At 38.7% G+C, this 26,413-nt stretch overlaps 6 protein-coding genes across 20 annotated transcripts; 1 reads left to right on the top strand and 5 right to left on the bottom strand.

Annotated features, from left to right (window-relative positions):
- Window positions 1-1,951: 1,951 nt before the first annotated feature.
- Window positions 1,952-8,625, bottom strand: LOC111798429 (jacalin-related lectin 3). Of its 12 annotated transcripts, XM_087125413.1 has the most exons (9): window positions 8,487-8,624; window positions 8,138-8,273; window positions 5,966-6,122; window positions 4,680-4,898; window positions 4,150-4,599; window positions 3,819-4,043; window positions 2,844-3,212; window positions 2,544-2,762; window positions 1,952-2,470 (listed from the first exon to the last, which is right to left on the bottom strand). In XM_087125413.1, the coding sequence occupies exons 3-9, from the start codon at window positions 6,098-6,100 to the stop codon at window positions 2,177-2,179; spliced, it is 1,911 nt and encodes a 636-aa protein (XP_086981539.1). In that variant the 5' UTR covers window positions 6,101-6,122; window positions 8,138-8,273; window positions 8,487-8,624; the 3' UTR covers window positions 1,952-2,176. The 12 variants fall into 12 exon arrangements, with proteins under 12 accessions (XP_086981539.1, XP_086981541.1, XP_086981540.1 ...); XM_087125415.1 differs by lacking the exon at window positions 5,966-6,122 and having other exon boundaries at window positions 4,680-4,895; window positions 8,138-8,185; window positions 8,487-8,625; XM_087125414.1 differs by lacking the exon at window positions 8,138-8,273.
- Window positions 8,529-9,829, bottom strand: LOC111798431 (thioredoxin H-type). Its single transcript, XM_023681570.2, has 3 exons — window positions 9,617-9,829; window positions 9,065-9,187; window positions 8,529-8,912 (listed from the first exon to the last, which is right to left on the bottom strand). The coding sequence occupies exons 1-3, from the start codon at window positions 9,701-9,703 to the stop codon at window positions 8,754-8,756; spliced, it is 369 nt and encodes a 122-aa protein (XP_023537338.1). The 5' UTR covers window positions 9,704-9,829; the 3' UTR covers window positions 8,529-8,753.
- Window positions 9,830-11,387: 1,558 nt separating this feature from the next.
- LOC111798074 (thioredoxin H-type) lies at window positions 11,388-12,575 on the bottom strand. The gene is made up of 3 exons (XM_023681031.2): window positions 12,415-12,575; window positions 11,878-12,000; window positions 11,388-11,793 (listed from the first exon to the last, which is right to left on the bottom strand). Exons 1-3 carry the CDS (start codon window positions 12,499-12,501, stop codon window positions 11,641-11,643), a joined length of 363 nt encoding a protein of 120 aa, XP_023536799.1. The 5' UTR covers window positions 12,502-12,575; the 3' UTR covers window positions 11,388-11,640.
- A 1,172-nt stretch (window positions 12,576-13,747) lies between these two features.
- Window positions 13,748-18,431, bottom strand: XBCP3 (xylem bark cysteine peptidase 3). The gene is made up of 5 exons (XM_023682384.2): window positions 17,782-18,431; window positions 16,684-16,919; window positions 15,854-15,994; window positions 15,336-15,767; window positions 13,748-14,174 (listed from the first exon to the last, which is right to left on the bottom strand). The coding sequence occupies exons 1-5, from the start codon at window positions 18,185-18,187 to the stop codon at window positions 14,094-14,096; spliced, it is 1,296 nt and encodes a 431-aa protein (XP_023538152.2). The 5' UTR covers window positions 18,188-18,431; the 3' UTR covers window positions 13,748-14,093.
- Window positions 18,432-19,144: 713 nt separating this feature from the next.
- LOC111798923 (purple acid phosphatase 2) lies at window positions 19,145-25,903 on the bottom strand. Of its 4 annotated transcripts, none has more exons than XR_015421581.1 (10): window positions 25,396-25,903; window positions 24,943-25,143; window positions 24,733-24,844; window positions 23,614-23,843; window positions 23,377-23,515; window positions 22,915-23,135; window positions 22,056-22,177; window positions 21,777-21,969; window positions 20,427-20,496; window positions 19,145-19,880 (listed from the first exon to the last, which is right to left on the bottom strand). XR_015421581.1 is itself a non-coding variant. In XM_087125122.1 (9 exons), the coding sequence occupies exons 1-9, from the start codon at window positions 25,579-25,581 to the stop codon at window positions 19,866-19,868; spliced, it is 1,419 nt and encodes a 472-aa protein (XP_086981248.1). In that variant the 5' UTR covers window positions 25,582-25,903; the 3' UTR covers window positions 19,145-19,865. The 4 variants fall into 4 exon arrangements, 2 of the variants coding, with proteins under 2 accessions (XP_086981248.1, XP_023538044.2); XR_015421580.1 differs by lacking the exon at window positions 20,427-20,496 and having other exon boundaries at window positions 19,145-19,470; window positions 19,598-19,880; XM_087125122.1 differs by lacking the exon at window positions 20,427-20,496.
- LOC111798924 (dehydration-responsive element-binding protein 2D) lies at window positions 20,874-21,489 on the top strand. The gene has a single exon (XM_023682277.2). The coding sequence runs from the start codon at window positions 20,874-20,876 to the stop codon at window positions 21,390-21,392; it is 519 nt and encodes a 172-aa protein (XP_023538045.1). The 3' UTR covers window positions 21,393-21,489.
- Window positions 25,904-26,413: the final 510 nt, after the last annotated feature.

The following is a 26,413-nucleotide window of genomic DNA, read 5'->3' as shown; positions in this document are numbered from 1 at the left end:
TATCTTCATAGACCAACATGGATCCTTTCAGCGTGTTTTATTCTCACTCACATACATTTTTGAAAAATTCCTAGGAGGTCACTTGACATAAAATTATTCGGGTGTGATCTCGATTCATTCATGTAACCTTCTTTTACTCGAGTGATGCGATCTCGATTCATTCATGTAACTCAATTCCCGCAAAAATAAATAGGAAATTTCACAGGGATGGGAACAGGGAAGGTCCTCGTTCCTGTCCCGTCCTCTGTGGGCATCTCTACTCAGGTATCACACATCCACCCAAGTAGGAGATTGAAGCTAAGTACTAACGTCAAACACGTATTGGAATTATGAACATAGAATAACGACAACTTAGCTTTCAAATAATGAACGACGAACAACTATTTTAAGTACTCCAAAAAGCGTCGATAAATTATTACCAAACGAGACGGAGACGTTAAAAAGACAAAACTATGGAAAGATGCAATGGTTTCTTGAAAATGTCACTATCTTATAAGGTTATATGCATGAAGACCATATTATTTTTCTTTACATATTCATTTCACTTAGATCATTGTGAAGCTTGGAATGCCAAAAATCCGACCAAATGGAAAACTTGTACAAGTTATTTTCCTTTCTCGAGAAACAAACGTTCGAGTTAGATAAAAATTCAAGATAGGAATTGCTTTATATATACTCATGGAGTTGTATGTATTTGTCACACGAGATCGGAAGGATTCATCTATCCCTCTAAGGTCAAGACGAGTCAAAGTTTGGCCAAAATCAGAGATTGGAAGGATTCATCTATCCCTCAAAGGTCAAGACGAGTCAAAGTTTGGCCAAAATCACGTCAAATTCTACTATTATTATCAAGATGTGAATGACAACGTCCTTCTGTGACGACTTTTTGTGTTACTTATGTTGAAAAAATTATTTGAGTGTAATAAGACAAACGAGGGCGTAGTTGCTATATCTTTTTTTAGTTCAACAATATTCATTAATCGTTGATAGGAGCTGACTCTACGTCACGTGCGGAACCACATATTGGATTAATCCAGTGTGATACGAAGCTGTTGACGCCAAGTCGGCTCTATGCTGCTAGCTATCCCTTGCTTGGTCCCTCGACATGGTCGAGGTTCCGTAGCGCGTCATGAGCACCGGGCTAAGGGTATTTTAGTCCATTGGCAATTTAGCTAACCAAAAATTTATTTGTTTGTTTTTTTCTAGGCCCATAAGCATTTTTTTTTTAAGGATTGGAAGAATTTTAGGCCCATTACCATTTTCTTTCCAAGGCCCAAAATAATTAATATCTATTTTGTTTTTTATTTTCATTTTTTACATACCAAAGTTTGTTGACATGTCACATTGTCACCTAGGCTCTTTCTTTATTAGGTTATTTTTCGGGTAGCTTATACGACATGAGGTGCAAACGTGAAAGAAAAAATGCTTTCGAGGCCAAAATTCAATTCATCGGAGTCTGACTATGCAACCTAAAGTTAGGGTTTAATAGTCTCTCAACCGAACATAAATGAAGCTTCATCCTAGTCATGAATAGATCACCTAGGTTCGGGTCCATAAGTAGTGACAATTACCCCATGAAGACTCGCTTTCACTACGGCTCCAGTGGGTTCCTTAACCAAGCCACTGCCTATGAGTCGTCGGCTCATTCTTCAATAGGCACGCGGTCAGAGTCCTGGTCTCCTCCCACTGCTTGAAAAATCACTACGTATAGCAAAAAGTCAAAAATACCCCTACTTAACACCATCGCTCGTCTTTGCTTTTTTCGCTCCATGTCGCCATAAGGAGAGACAAGGAGATGTAAAGGATGCCCGAGCAAGCTATTTTGTTCTATCACGAAACATAAACGTCAAATCATTGATCATAGCAAAAAGTCAAAAATACCCCTACGTAACTCCATCCCTCTCTTTCCCTTTTTCAATCTATGTCGCCACAAGGGAGGGACATAGAGATGTAAAAAAACGTCCTGTCTTGTTCTATTACCAAACATGATTGGAAGAAGCTTATCCAAAACTCGAGCTAGGAACGACTCATTTCCGTCCTGTTTTATAGTACTTTTTATTACATTTTACTAATAATATCAAACTGAGGCTTCCTTTGACTAAGCCAAACATTCAGAATAGATTATTAATGGAACCATATTGCTCCATTCAAGCTTTATTAGTTCTTTAGTTTCATATCAGAACAGTTTAAACATGGACGACTTGGATGATCTTTGGCTACCTAGCCAGTGCTGCATGTGAACTCCAATGGCGTCCAAGTACAAGCTGCTCCTCCCATGGAAGCCAACCACCTTCCCCTCGGTTATCGTCGACGTGAAAAAGGTTCCTATCTCCTCCCCGAACGGTCCGAACTTCCCCCTACTTGTGTGTAAAGTAAGCGACTTTATAACTTGTTGTCGTTCATCTTTACCGACGTAACCGTAATATCCCGAGATACAAGTCAACACTTCGTGCGGATAATCTAGTTTTACCTGCAAACACACAGCCAGAATAAATGTTTGTGTGCTTGTGAATGCACGTTTAAGGTTTTAAATTTATCGATACCCGATGCACGGTCGTTCCACCGTTTCCTCCATGCTTAACTGACCAAACTGATTGCTTGTTTCGATCATATTCAATTTGGATTGAACAAAAAGCTTCAAGAGATTTGGTCAAGTATATTTGTTTAATGCCAGAAAACACTCCGTCGTCCCACGGTTTCCCTCCATCCCCGCCCCACGGTCCCGGTCCACAGGGAGCTGGTTCTTTTACTACACGAGCCATCTACGAAACAAGTAACCAATCCATCCATAAGCTCTTTCATGACTAGACTTATCTAAAATGATGAGCTGAGTTAGAAAGTACCTCTTCAAGTGGTCTTCCGTTTGAAGGAGCAAGTTTCTTAGTCCAATGGGCGCTCTCGTTTTCGAGAAGTGGTTGTGTAGCAGGAACGATATCACTGGACGGAGGACGAGACGCCGGGGTCACCTTTCCTTCTACTATGTGCACACCGAGTGCATCGAGGAACAGACCTTTCCTGCCATGAAATCCAACAATCTTCCCCTCCTTGACGTTGGTACTGAAAGGGGTTCCTTGTGCCTCCCCAAATGGTCCGTACTTAGCTTTTGTAGTATGGAATGTAAGTGACTTGATAACGTTAGGTCCCATGTACATTACAGGACCATAGTGTCCAGTCACATGAGTCAAGATTTCGTATGGATAGTCGAAGATAACCTGCAAAACGTTTGCTACGACTAAGATAACGAGAAATGTAATAACTAAAACCCGAAATAACATGTCGTTTGATCGAATATGTAACGGCCCAAGCCCACCACTAGCAGATATTCTCCTCTTTGGGCTTGGCTTTCCCTTTCGGGCTTCCCCTCAAGGTTTTAAAATACGTTTGCTAGGGAAAGGTTTCCACACCCTCATAAAAGGTGTTTCGTTCTCCTCCCCCAACCAATGTGGGATATCATAATTCATGGGCCCAACGTCCTCGCTGGCACTTGTTTCTTTCCCCAATCGATGTGGGACCCCCACCAAATCCACCCTCTTCGGGGCCCAGTATCCTTACTGGCACACTGCCTCGTGTCTACCCCCTTTGGGGAATAGTCTCCTCGCTGACACATCGTCCGGTGACGGGCTCTAATACCATTTGTAATGATCCAAGCCCACCACTAGCAGATGTTGTTCTCTTTGGGCTTTTTCTTTCGGGCTTCCCCTCAAGGCTTTACAACGCGTCTACTAGGGAAAGGTTTCCACACCCTTATAAAAGGTGTTTCGTTCTCCTTCCCAACTAATGTAGGATATCACAGAATAATATGAAGAAAATACATTCACCTTGTCATGTTTGAATCCTACATTTCCACCGGCCCGGCTTCCCCATATCGATTCCTCATCGCAAGCATACAGAGCTCTTATGTATACGATCCCGACATTGCGCGATATATTAATTTGTCTAACGCCAGTGTAACATCCATCATCAAATGCAGTTCCTCCTGAGCCACCCCAGGGTCCACATGGCACAACATTTTCAGCTTTAGAAGGTCCTTTCTTAACAGGCCTCTGGGATATATGACCATTCCCAATCATTAGTTTTCTATCCTAACGAGTAGACGTGCGAGGGAAAAGAAACACACTCGAAACGACGAGACGATTAAAGGCAACTCACCTTGGTTATGGATTCATCATCACTTGATTCTGAGCTTGAGGAGCTTGATGGAAGGGGCTTTTTGAGTTCATCCTTCTGCTTTACAGCAAGAACAATATCATAATTTTGGCCCACACTTCCTTGTATAATTGAATAGCCTTCACTTTCTGTCTTAGAAGCAACATAACTCTGTGATTGAATAATTGCTTTAGATGGCGTTTGTATTGGCATAGGCTTTAGGTAAACTCCAATGGCATCCAAGTACAATCCACTCCTGCCATGGAACCCGACAAGCTTGCCCTCGGTCGTTGGGAATGAGAAAACTCTTCCGAGTTCGACCCCGTAAGGTCCATACTTCCTTTTGTTGCTCATAAATGTCAGGGATTGAACGAAAATTTGGTCATATGACACAAAGCTACCGTAGTGTCCTCGGATCATCGTCAAGTACTCGTCCGGGAAGTCAAGTTTCACCTGAAAAACAAAAAATGAAACCACATAGTACACAGAAAATTGTGTTTTTCATCAATGATCAAACTAGAACCAATATGTACCGTGTCTGTTTTAGTGCCACCATTTCCTCCATGTCTATCAGACCAAATTGGCGTTCCCTTCACATCATATTGAATCTTAATGGAGTCGATACCAGCTCCATGAGAAATTACCAACTGCCTGATACTCGAAAAAACCCCATCATCCCACTTGTTCCCACCTGGTCCTCCAAAGGGTCCAGCCGAGACTGGCTTGATCTTTTGAGAATCGTCAAAACTCTGCTGAGGAAAAACAAAATTCTAATTAGCGGGCGATTTGGGCTTTCCCTTTCAGGTTTGCCCTCAAGGTTTTTAAAACGTCTGCTAGGGAAAGGTTTCCACACCCTTTAAAAAGGGTATTTCGTTCTCCTCCCCAACCAATGTGGGATATCACACAAACAAACCAACAAAGTGTATGCAATTAATAATACAAAACAAATGAATAGCAGCTACCATTCTTGCGACGGAAACAACAATGGAAGAGGGAAGAGAGCAACAATTCTCTTGGACTTTGATAGCTGTGCACAACTGCAGTGTGCAATACCAATTGTGAGGATTTAAAAGCTTTGCAAATGATGGGAGTTAGATTCCAAACTTCACTACGGAGGGGAAAGATTTAGTAGAGAATCTAATGTTAAAGAAAACAGAACAAATAGTGGCTCTTCGCAATGGAGTCTAATCTGTTTGGCATCATTATTATTCTCATCGACATTAGCTTAAAATATGGTGATTCGCTTAGTATCCTAGGTATGGAATCTTAACTAGAGACGCACCAGCTAATCATTATGCACATTCCATCTAATAAACAAACATTGAAGGTGAAAGTTTATTAGTGTGAAATTTGACATTCTGTAGCTAAAAGTGACTTGAGTAGGCATAACGTGAGATCTCACATCGGTTGGAGAGGGGAACGAAACATTTTTTATAAGGGTGTGAAAACCTCTCCCTAGCGTACGTGTTTTAGAAACCTTGAGAGGAAGTTCGGAAGGGAAAGCCCAAAGAGGACAATACCTGCTAGCGGTGGGTTTGGACTGTTATAAATGGTATCAGAGCCAGACACCGGACGATGTGCCGGCGAGGAAGCTGAGCCCTGATGGAGGTGGACACGAGGCGGTGTGCCAGCAAAGACGCTGGGCCTCGAAGGGGGGTGGATTGTGAGATCTCACGTCGATTGGAGAGGAAAACAAAATAATTTTTATAAGGGTGTGGAAACCTATCCCCGCAGACGCGTTTTAAAAATCTTAAGGAAAAACTCAGAAGGAAAAGTCCAAAGAGGACAATATCTGCTAGCGGTGGGTTTGGGCCGTTACACATGAATTCCCAATAAATCTCCATCTTGATTTGTCCCTACATATCAACCCCTCCTCACTCTCCGAGAAGGATGCCACATTGGCCCATATCCTCTTGGACCTCCAATTCGGTTTAGATGCACAAGCTTTCTTCATATGTGCGTAACTATCATGGACTCTGCAGAAAATGATACCCGATAAGTAAGAAGATGCTTGACAATCAATAATAGTATGTTCACTCGTAAAGGAACATAGTCGAACTATTATTAAACCCCATCTTTAAGAAGATTTCTGATAACCAAAGGCAAATATAAATCAAGATGGACTGGACATATCAGTCTCGGGTGAGCATCAGCTAAGCTAAGGAGGTAGCTTGATCAAGATCAAAATCAAAAGTAAACGGATTCGAATAGGAAACGTATTACCTTGATGATCAAGATCAAAAGTAAAGAAAACTTATTTCTAAACTCGTGATTCGAATCACTCTACAAGATAGCTTGATCAAGACTACTTGAATGAATCTAGTATGCAAATCTAAACACAAGAAAGGTAAAGGAACAAGCTCATGGCTGACGAAGCATAATATACAACGTTCATTATATTATCCAAAATCTTTATACTAAAACAATAACATAAATGACTATTTATAGCTTTGAAAATAAACTTTATAATAACCTATGATTAGCTGAAATGTTGTAACTTTCATGGCCATCAAACCACAACGACCACTAACGAATTGTAATTTATTATCTTAAAGACAATACTCTAAAACTTAAAAAATACAATAAAACCTTCTTAAAACTAAATCATTCATGACATGATTAAGACACCTTATTTCGTATCACTTCATCAAAATACCAGACCAAGGTGATACAATATCAAGTATCGTTTCAAGCTGAATGTGTTATGTCATTAGACATCTGCAAGAAACAGTAAACTATGCACCCAGACAGGCATGTATGTCTACATGCTCGACTAACCACAATTAAGAATCTATATGGATTATATCAATGAAGAAAAAGAATTATTAGTAAACACAGAAAAAAGAAAAGGAAAACAGAAAAAGAATCAGTACCATGAATCAAATACTTCAAATTCAATATGTTCTAATCAAATTTATTCCCTTAACTGTAAATAGATGGTGCACCTCTCCAAATGTGTTATGAACGAATTATTCATATAACAACTCATCCCACATCGAATATGCACCTATCAATGCCGACCAAGTGTACAAATCCTCTCAAGCAATTCATCAAACACCTTATGTGCATCAAAATCCACATTTGGCATATATGCTTGTTAGCTTCGTATAAACACATACGAACATGGAGCTCACGACCCACTTCAATAGAATCAACATCTATGCAAGTTTGAAGCAAATTGCTATACGCGTGGGTGCTTACCTTAGACCCAATTTTAGACATTGCATCAATGGCTATTATGGCTTGTCGGAGGAGCCCATTGCTGCAATGTTAACTCAAATGGTCGTGTCATTGAACTTTGTAGTAATTTTCTGGGTGAAAGATACTGAACTTTTACTTGGTTTTGAGGAGAATTTAAGGGTTGGAAAGTTCTTTGGTTCACAAGCTTTTTTTTTTTTTTTTTTTTTTTTTTTTTTTTTTTTTTTAATGATTTTAGTGAGTTGAAATTGATTCCTGACCGAATAAAATAAGGGCCAAATATATCTGGTCCAAAAATAAAGAGACATTTAAAAAAATAATAATAATAAAAGAATCAAGGAATGATTTATCTTGAATTGATGGAAATTATAGTTAGATTCTAAATTGAATTTGACCAATCAACCCATCCTTACCTCTTAATTTATCATTTATTGTTTTGGTCGCTCCATACTTTATGCTTCACATTAATTCCTCTCTTTATTCTTTTAATTAATTACAAAAACTTTATATTCCAATAAATATAAATATATATATATATCATTATTGGTACGAATTCATTGACTTAAGAGGAAAAATATATATTTTTTTGATCCTTAACTTTCAGAGTGTAATTTTATTTAATCTATTGATTTCAAAATATAATATTTTAAAGTTAAATTACAAAATTATTCACTAAAACATGAGACCAGCATTATGCCCACAAAAAATAATGATAATAATAATATATTATTATTATTTCTTTTCTTTTGACGACGACTAGAGAAGGGAAAAACTTGCAGGATATGAAGATTACCCCTTTCCATATGCGCTGATGAGCTTCTATCGAGGCCACACAGCCACCCTGTTCTTCAGTAAACCATAGATTAATAATCACCTAATGATATTCATTCCCTTTTTCCGAATCTTTATTATGCCCCTAACAGGTACGCCTACATTCAATTTCGTGTCTATAAAGTCCTTAACATAAGAGACAGACACGGAATTAAAAGATTCAAAGTTCAAACACGTATTAGACATGAACGAAATTCAAGTGTATGTTGACCATTCTCATAGGAAACAATTCTTCTTAGTTACTATGAGAATAAGCTGAAAGAACATCATCCATGGAGAATTAGATAAGAAATAGAGAGTCAAGATCTTACGGAAGCCTGCTGGTAGAATGTGTAAACCATGAGACTTCAGAATTCAACAAAATTCCTGCCACATTTATTCCACATTGAAACCTGCAAGTTCTAGATAACAAGAACCAGAATCATCTTTCAGAGTTCTGCATATAATCCAACTTCTTTTAGGGAAAACGAAACTCTTCGACACAACGTTATGAAATTGACAAGAAGATCAAACTCGAAAACAGAAGCATCATTGCACCATACTAATCAACGAGACCACATCCTCCAAGCTGATTGTGTCTAAGCAGTAGAAGTAGTAGCAGCAGTTGGAGTCTTGAGCTCTTCTATTTTTTTCAACAGCGCCGATTTATCAGCACCAACAATCTTGTGAACTGTTTCCCCTCGTTTCATGAAAACAAATGTCGGCATTGCATTGATCTCCCACTCGGTAGCAACAGTCTGCAGAGAGAAACAGAAGCATTTGTTTGATCAATCAAAAAGAAAACAGCTCCACTGCATGCTACAGTAATCAGCAATATCGCGATGGAACAGAAGTGTTGACATATGATATCATAGATTGAGAAGAGTTAAAAGAGATTCAATATATTTACGTTCAATTCATCGACGTCCACTTTCAGGAAAACGACACCGGGATGATTCTTAGCCAATTCTGAGAAATATGGAGCAATTGCACGGCATGGCCCGCACCAGGAAGCAGTAAAATCCACAACAATCTATCAAACAAGACTTAAGAATCATCAGGAACAAAAAACGGACACAAACTGTAATACAGAATCACTCAAGTTCGGTCAATGCAAAATAGAATAATCAACAATTTCTTACCAAAAAGAACGAAAAGAGTAACAGAGAATGATTTAAAGAATAATACAAATCAAAAGATTCCACACGACGTTATAAAGAAAACCTCGAAAGCATCAATTTCAACACGATCATTCAATGGAGATAAATCGAACATTACTACTAGCGTAAGAGAGATCAGAAACCCTAACGAATCCATCGCGATTTTTACCAAAACATCGAACGATCTCCTAACATAAACGTGAAATGCTTCAATACACATATCCAGTAAATCCAAAATTCGATCGAAATCAATTGAAATCTAGAAATGAGGAGCCTGAAAAACAAAAACAAAAATACGATACCAGTTTTCCAGATTCCTTCGCTTTCGCTAAATGAGCATCCCACTCAGCTTTCTTATGGCATGCGATCACTTGCCCTTCTTCAGCCATTGGAATAAACAGAAATCGCTTTCTTGCGGAAAGTCTTCTCCGTATAAGAAAACTGCAACGATGGAGAGAGACGGCGACGGGCAGGTATTTATATAGCGAGCAGTGGGCAGTAAGTACCCTTCGCCTTTCTTTCGGTCGGGTAGAAAAATAAGAATATAAATATGATTAGTTTAAAATCGCAATTTTTAGGTTAAAGAAAATCGCAATTTTTAGGTTAAAATAGCATTTAGTTTTAATTGTTTATTTATGGTTATTTTAAATAAATATATTTACATTATATATTTTCTTAAATAAATATAAATATGATTAGTTTAAAATTAGTTTTTTTTTAATTAAATCACAGTTAGATTATTATTATTTTATCAAATTCAATAATAAAAGTAAAATAAAATTAAGATTTATAACAAAATGTATGCTAAATTAAAATGAAATGAGTAACTTTAACCTAATTTTTTATTTAGTAACACTTAATCGCATAATTTTTTATTTTATATAATTAATATTAAATTACAAGGAAGGTTTTTTAAAAATTCAAATATAAAAAATGAAAAAGAATATTAAAATGAAATATATTATCGTTATTCTCAACTATACAATAGAAAAATGAAAATAATAAAGAAATAATAATCATAAATAAATAAATAAATAAACGAGAACTTGGAAAGGAGAAGGAATTGGATTCTCCACTGTGGCCCATGATGCGAGTACTTCGGCCCATCATTTTCTAATCTGTGGGCTCCTGAGGTGCAAATTCGGCCCACAAAGTTGGGCCCATTAACTAGCAATAAAATATAATTAAAAAAAAGAGAAAAATCCCGTCCACCAGGAAAAAGAAGATTCTGGAATTTTCTCAATTTTTCTTTTTGTTACAATTAACTACCTGTGCGTCTAGATCAGTTATTCACGCACGAATATGAGAATTAAGAGACAACTAAGATTGATATACAAATAATCCACGTCTAGATCAGTTATTCACGCACGAATATGAGAATTAAGAGACAACTAAGATTGATATACAAATAATCCACGTCTAGATCAGTTATTCACGCACGAATATGAGAATTAAGAGACAACTAAGATTGATATACAAATAATCCACGAGTCAAGAAAACATAAGAACTATCTTCTATGAACACAATTAAATGTCACGGAACTAGCCAAAATATAACATAAGAGTATTTCGAAACATTATCGAAATAAAACTATTGCATTTCTAGCCAAAACTAAACCATAATGGTATATATTGACATCTTTTAAAGATCAAACTTGTATTATTGAAACAACCAATACAAAACCAATTATTCAGTCATGAAATCAAAAGTTCAAATCTTCGTATTCCATTCGTTCGTATTCCATTCGTCGCACTAGCTAATTAAAATAATATAAATAATTGAAGAAACGAATAGGGAAAAGGCCAAGATGTATGGTCATGGATATAACAGGGGTAACACAAAGATGCTTAGGAATATCCTATTCCAATACCCCATTTTATGAACTTTATTCTCATTCCCATTTGAACAAAGGGCCCCAAAATCCTTACCCAACCTAATTAAGCATAAAGAACAACATTGGAGAGCCAAGAACAAAATTGACAAATTTGACAAATTCAACCAATCATAAAACTTAAAACCCTTTTCAGAATCAAGACATTTCTAAACATGAGAGAAAAAAGAGAGAAAAAAGGTGAAAAAGTGAGCTGTTCTTAAGTAATCTGTGAACATTGTGGCAACAATCACTGAATTCAAAAGCTTGATGAACAGAGATACATTATGAGACATTAAATCTTATTCTACATATATCGTTTACAAACATTCTTAACACAAGTACGAATCACAGAGAGACTGTCATGGAATCCACAAGAACAACAAACCCCAAAACCAGAATCGTTATTACAACACAATATATTAAGAGGGAAAATGATCATCAAAGCTGACCATCTAAGCAGCAGAAGTAGCAGGTGCAGCGCTTAACTCCAGTACTTTAACCCCTAGCTCCACCTTGTCGGCACCAACAATCCTGTGAACTTCGTTTCCTCCTTTCAGGAAAACAAAGGTCGGCATCGCTGTCACCTCGAACTTCTCAGCAATTTCCTGCAAAGAAACAGAACAGTTCAATTCCACTGCATCAACAATATAAAAAGTTTGGAAGAGTTGAAAAGGCTCAAATTGCTTTACCTTGACATTATCGACGTCCACTTTCAAGAAAGTGACATTGACGTGCGCCTTAGCCAACTCTGCGAATACTGGAGCAATGAAACGGCATGGCGGGCACCAGGAAGCAGTAAAATCGATCACAATCTATCAAAGAAGATTTTATATACATCAGAAACAAAAAGAACCCCCAAAGGTATAGATGTGAAACTATATTTAATCCAGTGAAGTACTACTACTGTCAAAGGAGGACGAAATCATCAAATTCAATGACACGAAACGAGTAAAACAGAAGAATTGAAGATTAGAAATCATAAAATCTGAGGCAATCAAACATAGCTAGCCAGGACTCAATAAATTAGATTAAACAAAAGAAACCTAGACACAATTACAAGTCAATATCATAAACCGTAACGAATCAATCACGATTTCCTCCAAATCATGAACAATCTCCAACAATAACAACACAAATCCAACAAAAATCGTTTGAAATGACAAGAACATCAGGAAATCACAAATTGGAAATCAGAAATGGAGAGGAAAAGAAAGCAAAAACCATACCAGTTTGCCAGATTCCTTCTCTTTATCGACTATCGAATCGAATTCTTTAGCATCGCGAAGTGAAATCACTTGACCTTCAACAGCCATTGCTTCAAAGAGAAACGAGTGTGTATCCTGCAAAGGTCTCACTGTATTTGAAAACGAAGCGATGAATGAAGACGAAAGGGGAAAGGGGGTTTATATAGAGAGAGAAATGGCCCTAGATTTCGTTCGTAACATTTTACCAAATTACCCTCGTATTTGAGTTTTATTACGAGATAATCTTAGTGGTTCATGACGCGAGCGCCTATGGCAAAAATGTGAATGCATTTATCCATAATAATGTCATTATTCTGAATGGGAACGGATAAAAAGAATAAAAATAAATAATTAATTAATTAATTAATTAATGATAATTCAATTTTGATTTTAAAATGCCTCCAATTTGCCATGCAATATAATTCAACGGTCAATACATTTATTCTCGACCTCAAAATTTTAAATTTCATCGAATAAAAAAATAAATAAATTCAAATATATAATAAATTTTAAAAAAATAATAAACAATTAGCTTTTAATCTATGGTTAATTATTTTAATTATTTTGAAAAAAATTCTAAATTCATTCATATAGTTTGAAATATTTAAGAGCATATTTGGTTGAAATTTATTTATTTTTTTAAATAGAGTTAGTATTTAAAGTTTATACTTCTTTTTTAAAAAAGAAAATATATATTCCATGGTATATCTAAAATATGAAAATACCAAAAAAAAAAATTAAATAAAAAATAAAAGTTATTCGTTAAGTTCTTTTCATAGTCGGCACGTTTGATTTAGATAAGATATTAAACACGTTCTTATCTATTTGATTGAATTACTAATCTTGCATGAACCGTCTCGTTACGAATTGGAAAGGAAGTAGAGGAAAAAAAATTACCCGTGAACTTTGTCATCATCGTGGCCGACTTTGCCTCCATCCTAATTTCTTTATTTTTAAATATCCTAAATTTAAAATTTTATGAAATGTTATTTTAATAAAAAAAATAAACGCAGAATAATTTTTAATTATAAAAGCTAAAATAATTTATTTCGTCTTTTTTACCCCATATTGTATGATATGAAAGATTTCCCACCGATTTTCATCGAATATGGCTTTCCAAACCTGATCCTGTATCAACAACATAATAGAGGCAGTCAATCAATATAGATTGATCTGAAATAGCGGAGAAAGAACGGGAAGTTGTCCCTAACTCGGTCGTAAAGATTTAGGTAACAGAAAAGCATAAAAAAAAAAAAAAAAAAAAAAAAAAAAAAAAAAAAAAAAAAACTATGTTGGAGCATATGAGGCAGCAATATATGAACCAAATTTCTCTTACAACTAATCCCAAACATTCAAATCCAAACCAATCCATAATATTCAAGAACAAATCTATGCATCGAGTAAGATGCAACTTTAAGAACTTGAAATGCAGCAGTCTGATCAGAAACCTAAGAACAGTGACGAGCCAGAACCCGATAAAACTCCGAGCTCGGCCGAGGTAAGAACTCTCCAAACCTAATCCATGGAAGCTCTAGGACCATAGCAGAAAGCTAATGACTGAAGGACTTCAAATATAGCTAAAAGCTAGTAGAATACAGTGGTAACTAGAATGGCAGCGTTTATTCATTCTACAAATGGAGCCATTTCATAGAATTCAAACCTTAGGACGAGCTCCAAGAACCGGATGTTCCCGAAGGACTCCGATTCTCGAGTGCTTCTGTTCTTGTACCGTTCATCGTTCTCTGCCAAGATGATGTTTCTGTTAGCCCAGAATATGGAAACAGAGAGAACATAGACAAAGGAACACTTCAAACATATGACTTGAACATGTTTCAACTGATTTTTTGATGCATTTTGTTAGAAGTTGTGTCGCTATGCAGCTGTAAACAGGTGAGTGTTTGGTATGGTTACTAACTATTATATTAGATTGAGACAGAGTGTGACAATTGTCTATCAGGTACAAGAAAAGACGGTAACTGTAACGGTCAAAACCCACCGCTAGCAGATATTTTCTATTTTGGGTTTTTACATTCGGGCTTCCCCTCAAGGTTTTAAAATGCGTCTCCAAGGGAGAGGTTTCCACACTTTTATAAAAAATGTTTCGTTCCTCTCTCTCTAGCCGATGTGGGATCTCACAATCTACCCCCCTTCGGGACCCAGCGTCTTCACTGGCACTCATTCCCCTCTCCAATCGATGTGGGATCTCACAATTCACCTACTTTCGGGGCCCAACGTCCTCGTTGGTACACTGTTTGGTGTGCTCTAATACCATCTTAACAGCCCAAGCCCACCGTTCGCAGATATTGTCCTCTTTGAGTTTTCCCTCAAAGTTTTTAAAACGCATCTACTGGGGAGAGATTTCCACACTCTTATAAAGAATGCTTCGTTCCTCTCTCCAACCGATGTAGGATCTCACAATCCACCCCTCTTCAGGGCCTAACGTCCTCGCTGACACTCATTCCCCTCTCCAATCGATGTGGGTTCTCACAATCCATCCCTTTTCGGGGCCCAACATCCTCACTGGCACACCGCCTAGTGTGCTCTAATATCATCTGTAACAGCCCAAGCCCACCTTAGCAGATATTGTCTTTTTCGGGCTTTCCCTTCCCGCCTTCCCCTTAAGGTTTTTAAAATGCGTTTGCTAGGAAGATGTTTCCACACCCTTATAAAGAATGTTTCGTTCCCTTCTCCAACCAATGTGGGATCTCACAACAAGAGACGAGTTATACCTTGTTCGTTCTCTTCTTTTTCTTCTCTAACATATGCTTATGAAAACAGATCCATTTCCAGATGATTAAACTTGTTTGAAGGAAGAAAACAACACACAGGCAAGCTACTTCCAACACTAAAATGATATTTTCATCTCAAACAAAAAATCACAAGAAGTGGGAAAAGGAACAAACCTTGAGGCATAGGTTCCTCTGAGTGTCACAAATGGGATAATCAAAGGGGCAACAATGACGACCGTCCTTGCAACAGACAGCAGAGCTCAGTCCACAGCATTTCCAAGACAAGCAAAGGCCAAAAAATTCCTTCGCACAACAACAGGTCTCCCCAGCAGCGCAGCTAGTAAGAAAACTGCATTTTGTTGGACCTGGAGGAGGGGAGGGAGGTGGGTTGGGACTCGTTTTAGTTGGATATGAAGCAAGCATGTTGATTCCGCAAACGCCTTCAGAATTTCCGCTGTTGCGCTGCATATGAATATAACCATCCATTCCCCAACGTTTACCCCACGAGTTCTTCACGATCCAATAATCAACACCATTTTCTGATCCATATCCTACAATCAACACAGCATGATCCAAGGAAGTTGAACATGGACCAGAGAAAATTCCCTAACAAAAACAAGTACCATTCTTAATTTTAGTCATAATTTCACATATGATGGAATTTTCGAACATTAGTGGAGAATAGAACCAACCTTTGAATATAATTGAAAAGCTCTCTCACTGCCACAGATACCAACACTCACAGGTTGAATTGCTACTGCTTGCAGTAATTTTTCCTCATTGTTTGGAGGAACGTCAGAATAGCCATCAATGGTAACGACCTTCCTATTTAGCTGCAAGCTCAATAGACACAAAATGCATTTCAGCACAAGCAATCTTTTTCTATGCGTACATCGGTGGGGGAGGAGAACGGAACATTTTTTATAAGGGAGTGGAAACCTCTCTCTAGCAGACGCGTTTTAAAAACCTTAAAAACCTTGAATGGAACCCCAAAAGGGAAAGCCCAAAGAGAACAATATCTGCTAGCGGTGGGCTTGGGCCGTTACAAATGGTATCAGAGCCCGACACGGAATTATGTGCTAGCAAGGAGGCTGAGCCCCGAAGGGGGTGGACACGAGGCAGTGTGTCAGCAAGGACACTGGGCACCGAAGGGAGGTAGATTGGGGAGTCTCACATCGAGGAGGCTGCACCCCGAACTGGGGTGGACACGAGGCAATGTGCCAGTAAGGACGCTAGACCCTGAAGGGGGTGGATTGGGGTCCCACATTAATTGGAGAAAGAGAATGCGTGCCAGCGAGGACGCTGGGCCCAGAAGGGGGTGGATTGTGAGGAGAACGAAGAACGAAAAGCGAAGCATTCTTTATAAGGGTGTGGAAACCTCTCCTTAGTAGATGCGTTGTAAAACCTTGAGATAGAAGCCCGAAAGAGAAAACCCAAAGAGGACTATATTTGCTTGCGGTGGGTGATTTACTAATATTGTGAACGTATTTGGAAGATGTGAGGAAGAGATGAATTATATTACCTTGTCCTTACGACACGATCCATCACGACCCTGAAAAGGATAATCATCTTCGGTGTCGATCCCATGGTTTTTTATCACAAATTGGTATGCATAATCCATCAGTCCTCCTCCACAGCCAGAATTATACGATCTGTCACAATCAATTAATTCCTGTTCAGAAACACTGATAAGAGACCCTGTTCTAATCTGGTTAATCCCTTCAATAGCTCCTGTTGCTGAGAAAGACCAACAAGCACCTGAAAAGTGAAAACAAAAGATCTTAGTTTTTTCCCATTCAATGAGCAAAGCTTCCACATAATTCAAAGCTTATCATGAAGAGATGATGATACAACTCAACTACCTTGATGATCACTATCAGGTTATGTGACAAAATCATCGCTAGATCCAAAACTCAGCTAGAGTATAGTTCATAATTTAATACATTTTCAACACTTTTCTTTATATTTTGTTTGAGATCACGAGGAGAATGAAATATTCTTTATAAGGGTGTGGTAACCTCTCCCTAGCATTCGCGTTTTAAAAACCTTGAGGGGCAGCCTAAAGAGAACAATATTTACTAGTGGTGGGCTTGGAGCGATGTGCCAGCAAGGACGTTGGATCTCGAAGAGGATGGATTGGAGGGTCCCACATCTGGAGAAGGGAATGAGTGTGAGCAAGGACGCTGGCCCCGAAGGGAGGTGGATTGTGAGATTCTACATCAATTGAGGAGGAGAACGAAACATTCTTTATAAGGGCGTGGAACCTCTCGCCATCTGAAGTTAGCTCAAACATGAACTAGATTTCTGCAATTCTATATACAGAATCTTAAAATAGACTGAAGAACAAATGCTTAAACTCATATGGCCAAGCAATAATGTTTGGTTTCAAGAAACAGAAGCACAATTTCCACTTATAATGATTTCTTTGTTTGGATTTGTAAGAGATAACCCCATGTTCATGAAGCTATTTATAGAAATTTCCACTAGTAATGCATCGATCGTCAAAACTAACCCTAGGGTCCTAGGGTTTCGATCAAATTCAAAATCACGGAACAGAATAGTTCAATCAGATTCAAGATCTTCACCAAACAAAACAATCGAAAACAGAAATTAAACATACCACAACTTCCTTGATCCTTAACAGCAGTCACCGCCCCTTTCTTCCTCCAATCTAACGATTCAGGAACATCCCGATGAAGATAGGGTTCTTGCGGCGAAACCGGCCGCGAGCTCCGCAAAGCAGAGGAAAGACCCAAGCGAGCGGCCTTGAACTCATGGTGAGTAATATCGGCATAAGCATTGAGAGAAAGAGTATAAGAAGAATTTTCCTGATTATTGTGATGAGTAACAAATTCATAGTTATCGGCAAAAACACCGAGTCTGTATAGCTTTTCTTCCGCGGAGGAATACGATTTTCCATGTTCTGTGCACCAGATTTCGAAGAGCTCCGAAATATCCGAAGTAGCAGAAAAATGGGGAAGAAGAAAGAGAAAGGTAATCACAAAATGGAAACTGAGATTGGCCATTCTTTGCCGAGATAAAGCGTGGCGGTGACGGATAATCGCCGGCGAGTCGGTACACGGCCGCCGTAGATGGCTGCGATCAAATAACCAGAGGATTGGTTATTCGATCTTCGATGAACAATGGTCCAAACCAATCGGCAATTGACAGGCAATTAACTCACGAAAATCGTCGAACTTGAATGATTTTGTTTGGATTTTTTGGATTTTTCGAGAATGATTTTGACCTGTTTGTCAATTGTTTACAATATCGTTTCGGCTTTGGTATTTCTAAAACGTGATTTTAAAGAACATTTACCAAGAAAATATCCTCTCATTATTAAGATTAAAGAACTTTTTGTATCTGATGATCATGACATTTTCTCCATAGTCACTCAACATAAAATTGGTCAAAATAGGTGACCTGATGACAGGGGAGCCGGCGACCGAAGCCCCGGTGAACGGCAGCCGTAACTATAACGGTCCTAAGGTAGCGAAATTCCTTGTCGGGTAAGTTCCGACCCGCACGAAAGGCGTAACGATCTGGGCACTGTCTCGGAGAGAGGCTCGGTGAAATAGACATGACTGTGAAGATGCGGACTACCTGCACCTGCACAGAAAGACCCTATGAAGCTTCACTGTTCCCTGGGATTGGCTTTGGGCCTTTCCTGCGCAGCTTAGGTGGAGGGCGAAGAAGGCCCCCTTCCGGGGGGCCCGAGCCATCAGTGAGATACCACTCAAACATATTAACTGTAAAGTTCTTATAAATGAACGGCTCAAAAAAGCAACAGCAATTTTCAATTCTTTTAATCTTTTCTTAGTCATCTTATTTTTCGGTTCAGTTCATTCATGTATCTCTTTCATTAGTCTGTGTCCATCCAAATGGGGTGGTTATGCATGATTATGTTTCGTAGTTAATCTCCACCCACCATGGATGTGGCTCTCTAGTTTCCAAGCACTTGACTTTCGAAGTGAAAAGGATGAAAAATCTAATATTTATTTAGTTCACACTTCAATCGAGCTCTAAAGAAAGTGACTTTCTCAATACATTCAATCTCCATTGATGCAAAGCCTCACAATTGGGTATTGAAGGTTCGTCCATGTATTCAAATGATGGAGAATTCATTGATAGAGAGGATATGATGATGAGCTGACGTTTTGAATCTTGTGAAAATAATACTAAAACGTTCTATCAAAAATTTGGAATCCGAACGTGGCATTTGATGGTCTTCACGTTTCCCCTTGCATCTCCTACGATATGGTCACGTTACCTACTCCTGCGTCTTAAGAGTGAAAACTGTCCCTCGCGTCTTAAGAGTGACAATATACAGGAAGTCACTTAACATAAAATTGCTTTAGGTGAAACATGCTTAACCATAGAGTTCTTATAATTGAGTCACTAAAGAAGAAAGTGAAACTTATAGTACAAATAGTAACCTTCATTTCTGTTAAGTGTGTCTTAGTCATGGAGTTCCTTAGGACCGCTCTCTCATTCGGATGTGGGGTCAGTTCATTCATGTACCACTTCATTACTCGGATGTGGGGTCAGTTCATTCATGTACCACTTCATTACTCGGATGTCACAAGATGCCGCATTCGTACACTCAACTCTATCTTTGTATCATGTGGTCGAATCATTCTCAACGGTGAACAAGCTTTTGGGAAGAAGTTAGGTTTATGGGCATACTACATCTTGAAATTACAGCTAACTTGTCTTAACCTATACAAACAACACGAACGATCAGTTAAAGGTGTATGATCAAACTTCCTCGATATTGTTTTTGTACTTTTAAGACTCGTCGTTCTTCTATTTAAATCATTAAGTTAACAAAAATCATATAATATATGATATAACACCACATTAATAATATGATATAACAACGAATGAGTTGACTCACCGTTCGGGACCCATATCATAAAATAACAAAAATCAATACTCGGAGCTTTTCTTAAACTTCTATAATTCCAAAAGTGATAAAATAGCAAAAGGTCCAGGTGAGTTGAATCTAAGAACCCTAAATTCCTTTCTAAACTAAGCAAAATAAATCAATCTAAATTCAATTTACAATAACCCTAGCCAGTTGAATCTAAGAACTTTCATCGGACATGCAAATCTCTAGTTCACAAATGTTAAAATCTTCGAATCAAGTTGATTTCATTCCAAATGATATGAAACACTTAAAAATTCGATATAACAACGTTCCAAAAGAACAAACTCCAAAAAGATAAGAAATCAATCTAAAAGAAAAGTTTTGGAATAGATTACCTTCATGATCAAGATCAAGAGTAGAGAAACCTCATGATTTGAATTACTCCACAAATTAGCTCGATCAAACCTGTTTAAATGACTCTAACATGTAAATCTCTATCCCGTCATGATATCCATGTGGGATGAAAGACTACATACACTGACACCAATAAAATGAAGAAAAAAGGGAATTCGAAAAGAAAAAAAGGGTGAAGTCTAAGGTGAATTGGAATTTTTGTTGAGCTCGTGTAGAGACGAAAATGAAGCCATGTGTGTGCAAGACAGTAACCCAGAAGAGCCCTCTTCCTATCGACACGATTTCTACAGTTCATCCTGCCAAGTATCATCCCATCCCCTGTTTCAGCCACGTTTCATCCCTTCCCACTTTCTCGCTCTAATTCCCCCAATTCATTCATTTTCTTTTAACACATCCCTCCAACAATCCCACATGCACTATCCTTTTCCATGTTGAATCCACGAGCCAAGCAACAGCAGCAGCTCAAAAGGGCCTCCTCTTCTGCCCATCCCAGCTCAAGAAAGGGCTGTATGAGAGGCAAAGGAGGCCCTGAAAACGCTTCCTGCACTTACAAAGGTGTCCGTCAAAGAACTTGGGGCAAATGGGTTGCTGAGATTCGTGAGCCTAATCGTGGGGCTCGTCTTTGGCTTGGCACTTTTGATACCTCTCATGATGCTGCCATGGCTTATGACAATGCCGCTCGTCGCCTCTATGGCTCTGACGCCAAGCTCAATCTTCCTTCCTCTGCTGCAGAGCCTGAGAAGTCTGTAGTAAACAATGGCGGGATGGGGTTTGGGGAGGAGGACGAAAATGGTGGGCTTTGGAGGTCTATGAGTATTAGCTTAGATGATTCCATTTGGGTTGATGCAGCCATGTCTTTGGATTTCCCTGTCATGGAAGATCAAAGCCTTTTGGCTGCGAATTTGGTGGATGGAAATGGCTGGGACACACTACAATGGTGCTTATGATACACATATGAACAAGGCTTGGTGGATAAAACTTGTAATTCTAAGTTGTATCGTTGTTTTCTCGTGTGGGATTCGTTTTTGTTTTGATTTTTGTTGATTTGGGGCTGTTTGGATTGAAAGCTATATGAAATTATTTTTGTTTGTACTTACAATCTTCCAAATAAGATGGAGACAAAAGAAGAACATGCCAAATGGACTATAAAACACACATTCAAAGAAAGTTATAATAAACAAAACAGATTAAGCCATGGAAAAAGCTCAATTCTAAGGGTTTTTTATTGTTATTTTTTTTCTCTTCTCTTCTGCACATTAAGCCATGGAAAAAGCTCTGTGATGGGTTGAAGAAGAAGAGATGATTCAGGCAGCTGATGAAAGGTGACTCACCGGAGCAGATTTTGCCAATTTTGAAGCTATCCATTGACGATTGTGCAGCCATAGGGCATCAGCTTCCACAGAATATTCATCTTGGTTGCGATGCCAAGCGAAGTAGGCGTGAGTTCTGTTCTTTATGTCCAGTGTGGCATGGCCGAAGCTGGCTTCACGGTAAGCTGAGTATCTTGGCTGTGGTTCTGTCATCCTGCATGGTTCAAAAACCAAGTCAAAAAAGCCTTAGCTGTTGAGTTGAAAGATTAAGAAGAGAAGTTGACGGGTTTCCGTGATTACTCTGTTACTAATCCTTCTGAGTTTCCTCCATCTCCAATGGTTATGTAAACTGGAGCATCTTGGTTACGAATTGGGGAACATAACCCATTTACAATGTTGTATGCTATATTTGATACTCGTTCCTGTTATGCAAGATCGGATATTCATATGATCAATTATTCTTATGATTCACCAACATTAACAACCTGTTTTTTCTGCATAAAATGGTAAAATGGTTGGATTTATGTAACAGCCAAATCCCTGGCTTGGCTTGGGTTTGTTTGTTATGCATAGCCGTCGGTCTCACAATTTTAAAATGTGTATGTTAAGGAGAGGTTTCCACACCCTTACAAGGAATGTTTCGTTCTCCTCTCCAACCGATGTGGGATCTCACAATCCACTCTCTTGAGGGCCAAGCGTGGCCATACAATTTTAAAATGTGTATGCTAAGGAGAGGTTTCCACACCCTTACAAGAAATGTTTCGTTCTCCTCTCCAACCGATGTGGGATCTCACAATCCACCCTCTTGAGGGTCAAGCGTCTTCGCTGGTACACTGTTCGATGTCTAGCTTTGATACCATTTGAAACAGTCCAAGCACACTGCTAGGAGATATTGTTCACTTTGACCCATTACGTATCGCTGTCAGCCTCACGATTTTAATTTTAAAACGCGTCACGATTTTAATTTTAAAACGCGTCACGATTTTAATTTTAAAACGCGTCTGCTAGAGAGAGGTTTCTACATTCTTATAAGGAATGTTTCGTTCTCCTCTCTAACCAAGGTGGGATCTCAACGGATTTGATAAGTATCTTGTTTTGTTTCCCATCACTTCTGTTTTTGTTGTTGTTTGTAAAGATTAGGCTTGTAAGTACTACTTACAGATCGTTCGTAGGCATGAACGTGACCCGCAAAGACAACATCAACTTTATAATTCACGAACCATGGCTCGAAGACCACTCTCATGCTTTCTCCCTCCATGTAATGGTGAACATAACTGCTGTACATTGGAGTATGCATAAGAACTATGAGCCACGGAGTCTGGTCCCTGTTTACCCTTAGCAGCTCACTATCCAGCCATTTGTATTGGGGGCTGCTTTTCACTGCGAGAGAAAGGAGGCAAAAACACAAGCTTGAGCGTGCGATATAGATTTATTTGAAGTTTAGGATTCTAATTGTGTTGGATACAAGATGAACACGAACAATTCTCATCACTAGATAAGAGATTTCTCCAGGTTTAGGTACGATCTCATTAAGCAACAAGAAGTATCATAATAGCAAAACAATGGCAACATAATCTATAACAATGAAGCTAAACAGGCTAAACAGAAAAGGGAAACGTACCATAAGATGAGTAAGAGGACAAGACAATTATATGAGCAGAAGCTCTCTTAATGGAGTACCAAAGCGGAGACGAGCCATCCAATGCATTATACGGGACACGGTAGCGATGCAAAAAAGGCTTAAACGGTTCGGTTTCACCCTGGAAAATGATCAAACCAATTCTGGTGAGGGTATGCTCTAAAGATTTGAACCAATCAACCATATCAACAATAGAGAAAAGATGTATAAGATTAATACAATGTCAGGAGCATAGTCGAGTTCATGATTCCCTGCAGTCCAAATCCAAGGTTGATAAGCTGCACTTCTTTCTACGAACCTCCCCCATGTGTCCCACCTGGTGTTGTCATGGAAGGGATAACGGTCTGCATACGACAGGTCCCCGACGAACAACATAGCCTGTCCTTTTGTTGGGTTTGATTCATAATGTGTAAGTGTTTTATTGGAATCATATGTTTGGCCAAGATCTCCTGCTCGAAGAGAGTCGAATAATCACATGTTTAAGCAACTCAAATCCTACCGAAAGCAATATTCAATACAAAAAGTAAGGTTAAATTACAAATTTAGTCCATATAATTTGAAATAAATTAGAATTTCGTTCTAACAGTGTGATGAAACCTCATTAATAGTCCTATTACCATATGCCAATGAGATAATCCTTTGCATTAACCCATTTGTTATCCAGTCGGCTACTTAACCCACACAATGTGCTAAATACAAAGACTACTTCATTGACATATTTAACACGGAATCAATCACTTCTATCAATAGTAAGTACTATTTGTGATGTTTTATATAATAGCTCAAACCCACCGCTAGCAGATATTGTCTGCTTTGGCCCGTTACGTATCGTCGTCAGTCTCACGATTTTAAAACACATCTACTAGGAAGAGTAGGAAGAGTAGGAAGAGGTTTCCACACCTTCATAAGAAATGTTTCGTAGGAAGAGGTTTCCACACCTTCATAAGAAATGTTTCGTAGGAAGAGGTTTCCACACCTTCATAAGAAATGTTTCGTAGGAAGAGGTTTCCACACCTTCATAAGAAATGTTTCATTCCCTTCTCCAACCGATGTGAGATCTCACAATAATAGGGGTGGATTGTGAGATTCCACATCGGTTGGAGAGGGGAACCCTTCCTCATAAGAGTGTAGAAACATCTCCCTAGTAGACGGGTTTTAAAAATCGTGAGGCTGACGACGATACGTAACGAGCCAAAGCGAACAATATCTGCTAGCGATGGGCTTGAGCCGTTACACTTCCATCAAGCTACAAGGACAAACTTCTGGCCTTTAAAATCATAGGAACTAAACTCTAACTTCCAAACCCGAGACCAAATTTGTGATTCAACCAAAACGTACCTATAACACCAAAAGTATAAGGCACATCAGGGCCAATTTTAGGAGGGGTAACAAACCAAAACCTTCGTGTTAGACTTCCGAACCCGATCACATAGAAGTATTTCGTGTCGTACTGCAAAGGATCATAGAATGATCAAGCAAATCAGATGTATTCATATCGTTTTCAAATTCAGAATGTAAATGAAGCTCAATCAATAACAGAACACAGACCTCTAAATTCTCAATAGTGCAGTGGTGAATGAAACCAGATGTATAGTTGAAGTACTTATAGGAAACAACAGAGCCTTCAGCTTTGTTTCTAATCGGACTGTTTTCAGCCCAATAAACCACTCTGTTTGAACCAGGTTTCTCCGGTGTAACCCATGAGATAATTACACTCTTTCCCTCAAGATCCCCTTGTGTTATATGAACCTTCAATCAACAGCCACAAGAAAAACTCAGTCATGTAATAGAATTCGTGATTTTAGTGGTAATGATTCACACTTCTAAACATGATTTTCATGGATAAAAATCGATCAAGATGGATTGAAGATATGTTTCAGAGTAAAATTTGAAGAATACGATCGATTTCAAATAATTCACAGATTAGGCTCAAGACAAGCAAATGCAACGAAGAAAAACTCAAAGGCGCGAAGAAACAGAACAAAGCAAAACAACAAACACCTGTTGTGCGGCATTTCTACCAGGAGGAGGCTTGAACACATCGCTATCGAACGGCATATCCGACGCCACATAGTCATTCCTAACGTAACCGCTCGTGAATCCGCCATTACAAACGCCCAAATCGCACACTACAAAACCCAAAATTACAAGAACAGAAAATCCAGCACGAAACATGCTAATACCCATCGATCTCGGCCGGATTCCAAAACCAAATCTCCAAATCTCCAAATCCCTTTATGTAAATGAAATTAATCTCCGTGTGGTCTGATTCTTACCACACGTGAAGGAATGGGAGTGATTTGGTTCAATCGATAACGAACAGAAATTTAAAGAGAAACTGGAGTAAAGGATGATCCAGGGATGGGAAAAAGAGGGAGAAAGGTAGGGAAGCCATGTGGGTTCGTTGATGTGGTCGCGTGGGAGAGATTTTAGAAATCAGTTTGCTGCCATTTCAACGTGACAGTTGCAGAAGTTTGATTAAAATCCAAATTTTCTCCATATCTTCATGGAAGAGAATATGCAGTTCATGAAAAGAATATGCTGTTCTTAGTAGTTATTACTTACGTGGCATCATCATAGCACCATCATTTATATATTAAATTCTTGTCCTTGTGAAGTCGAGAGAAGTCTCTAAGGTCGTTATGGTCGGGGCTCTTAGCTCAAGTCGTCCGTCCATGAAACTCTATTACGCTCCTACGTTGGTGGCTCTATTAGCTAGCACGAGTTTGAATTAAAGAACGAGCTAAAACTCAATCAAGTCCTCCATTTGACTTGAAAATTGAACCTGACCTCCTAATCCATCCATTTCTGTCATAGGGGATCAGCACATTTCCTTGATTATCCTTTACAAATAGGACAATATCTGCTAGCGTTGGGCTTAGACGGGTAACAATGGTATCAAAGCTAGACATCGAGTGATGTGCCAATAAGGAGAGTGGACACGTGGTGGTGTGCTGAGAAGGACACTGGACCTCCGAAGGGGGTGGATTAGGGAGACCCACATCGATTGGAGAAGGGA

Source organism: Cucurbita pepo, chromosome 7 (genome assembly GCF_057944985.1).
Source record: "Cucurbita pepo subsp. pepo isolate OVF chromosome 7, ASM5794498v1, whole genome shotgun sequence".
In the NCBI taxonomy this organism is placed as follows: domain Eukaryota; kingdom Viridiplantae; phylum Streptophyta; class Magnoliopsida; order Cucurbitales; family Cucurbitaceae; genus Cucurbita; species Cucurbita pepo.
Note: the sequence above shows the minus strand (reverse complement) of the source record. Positions and strands in the feature narration are given on the sequence as shown.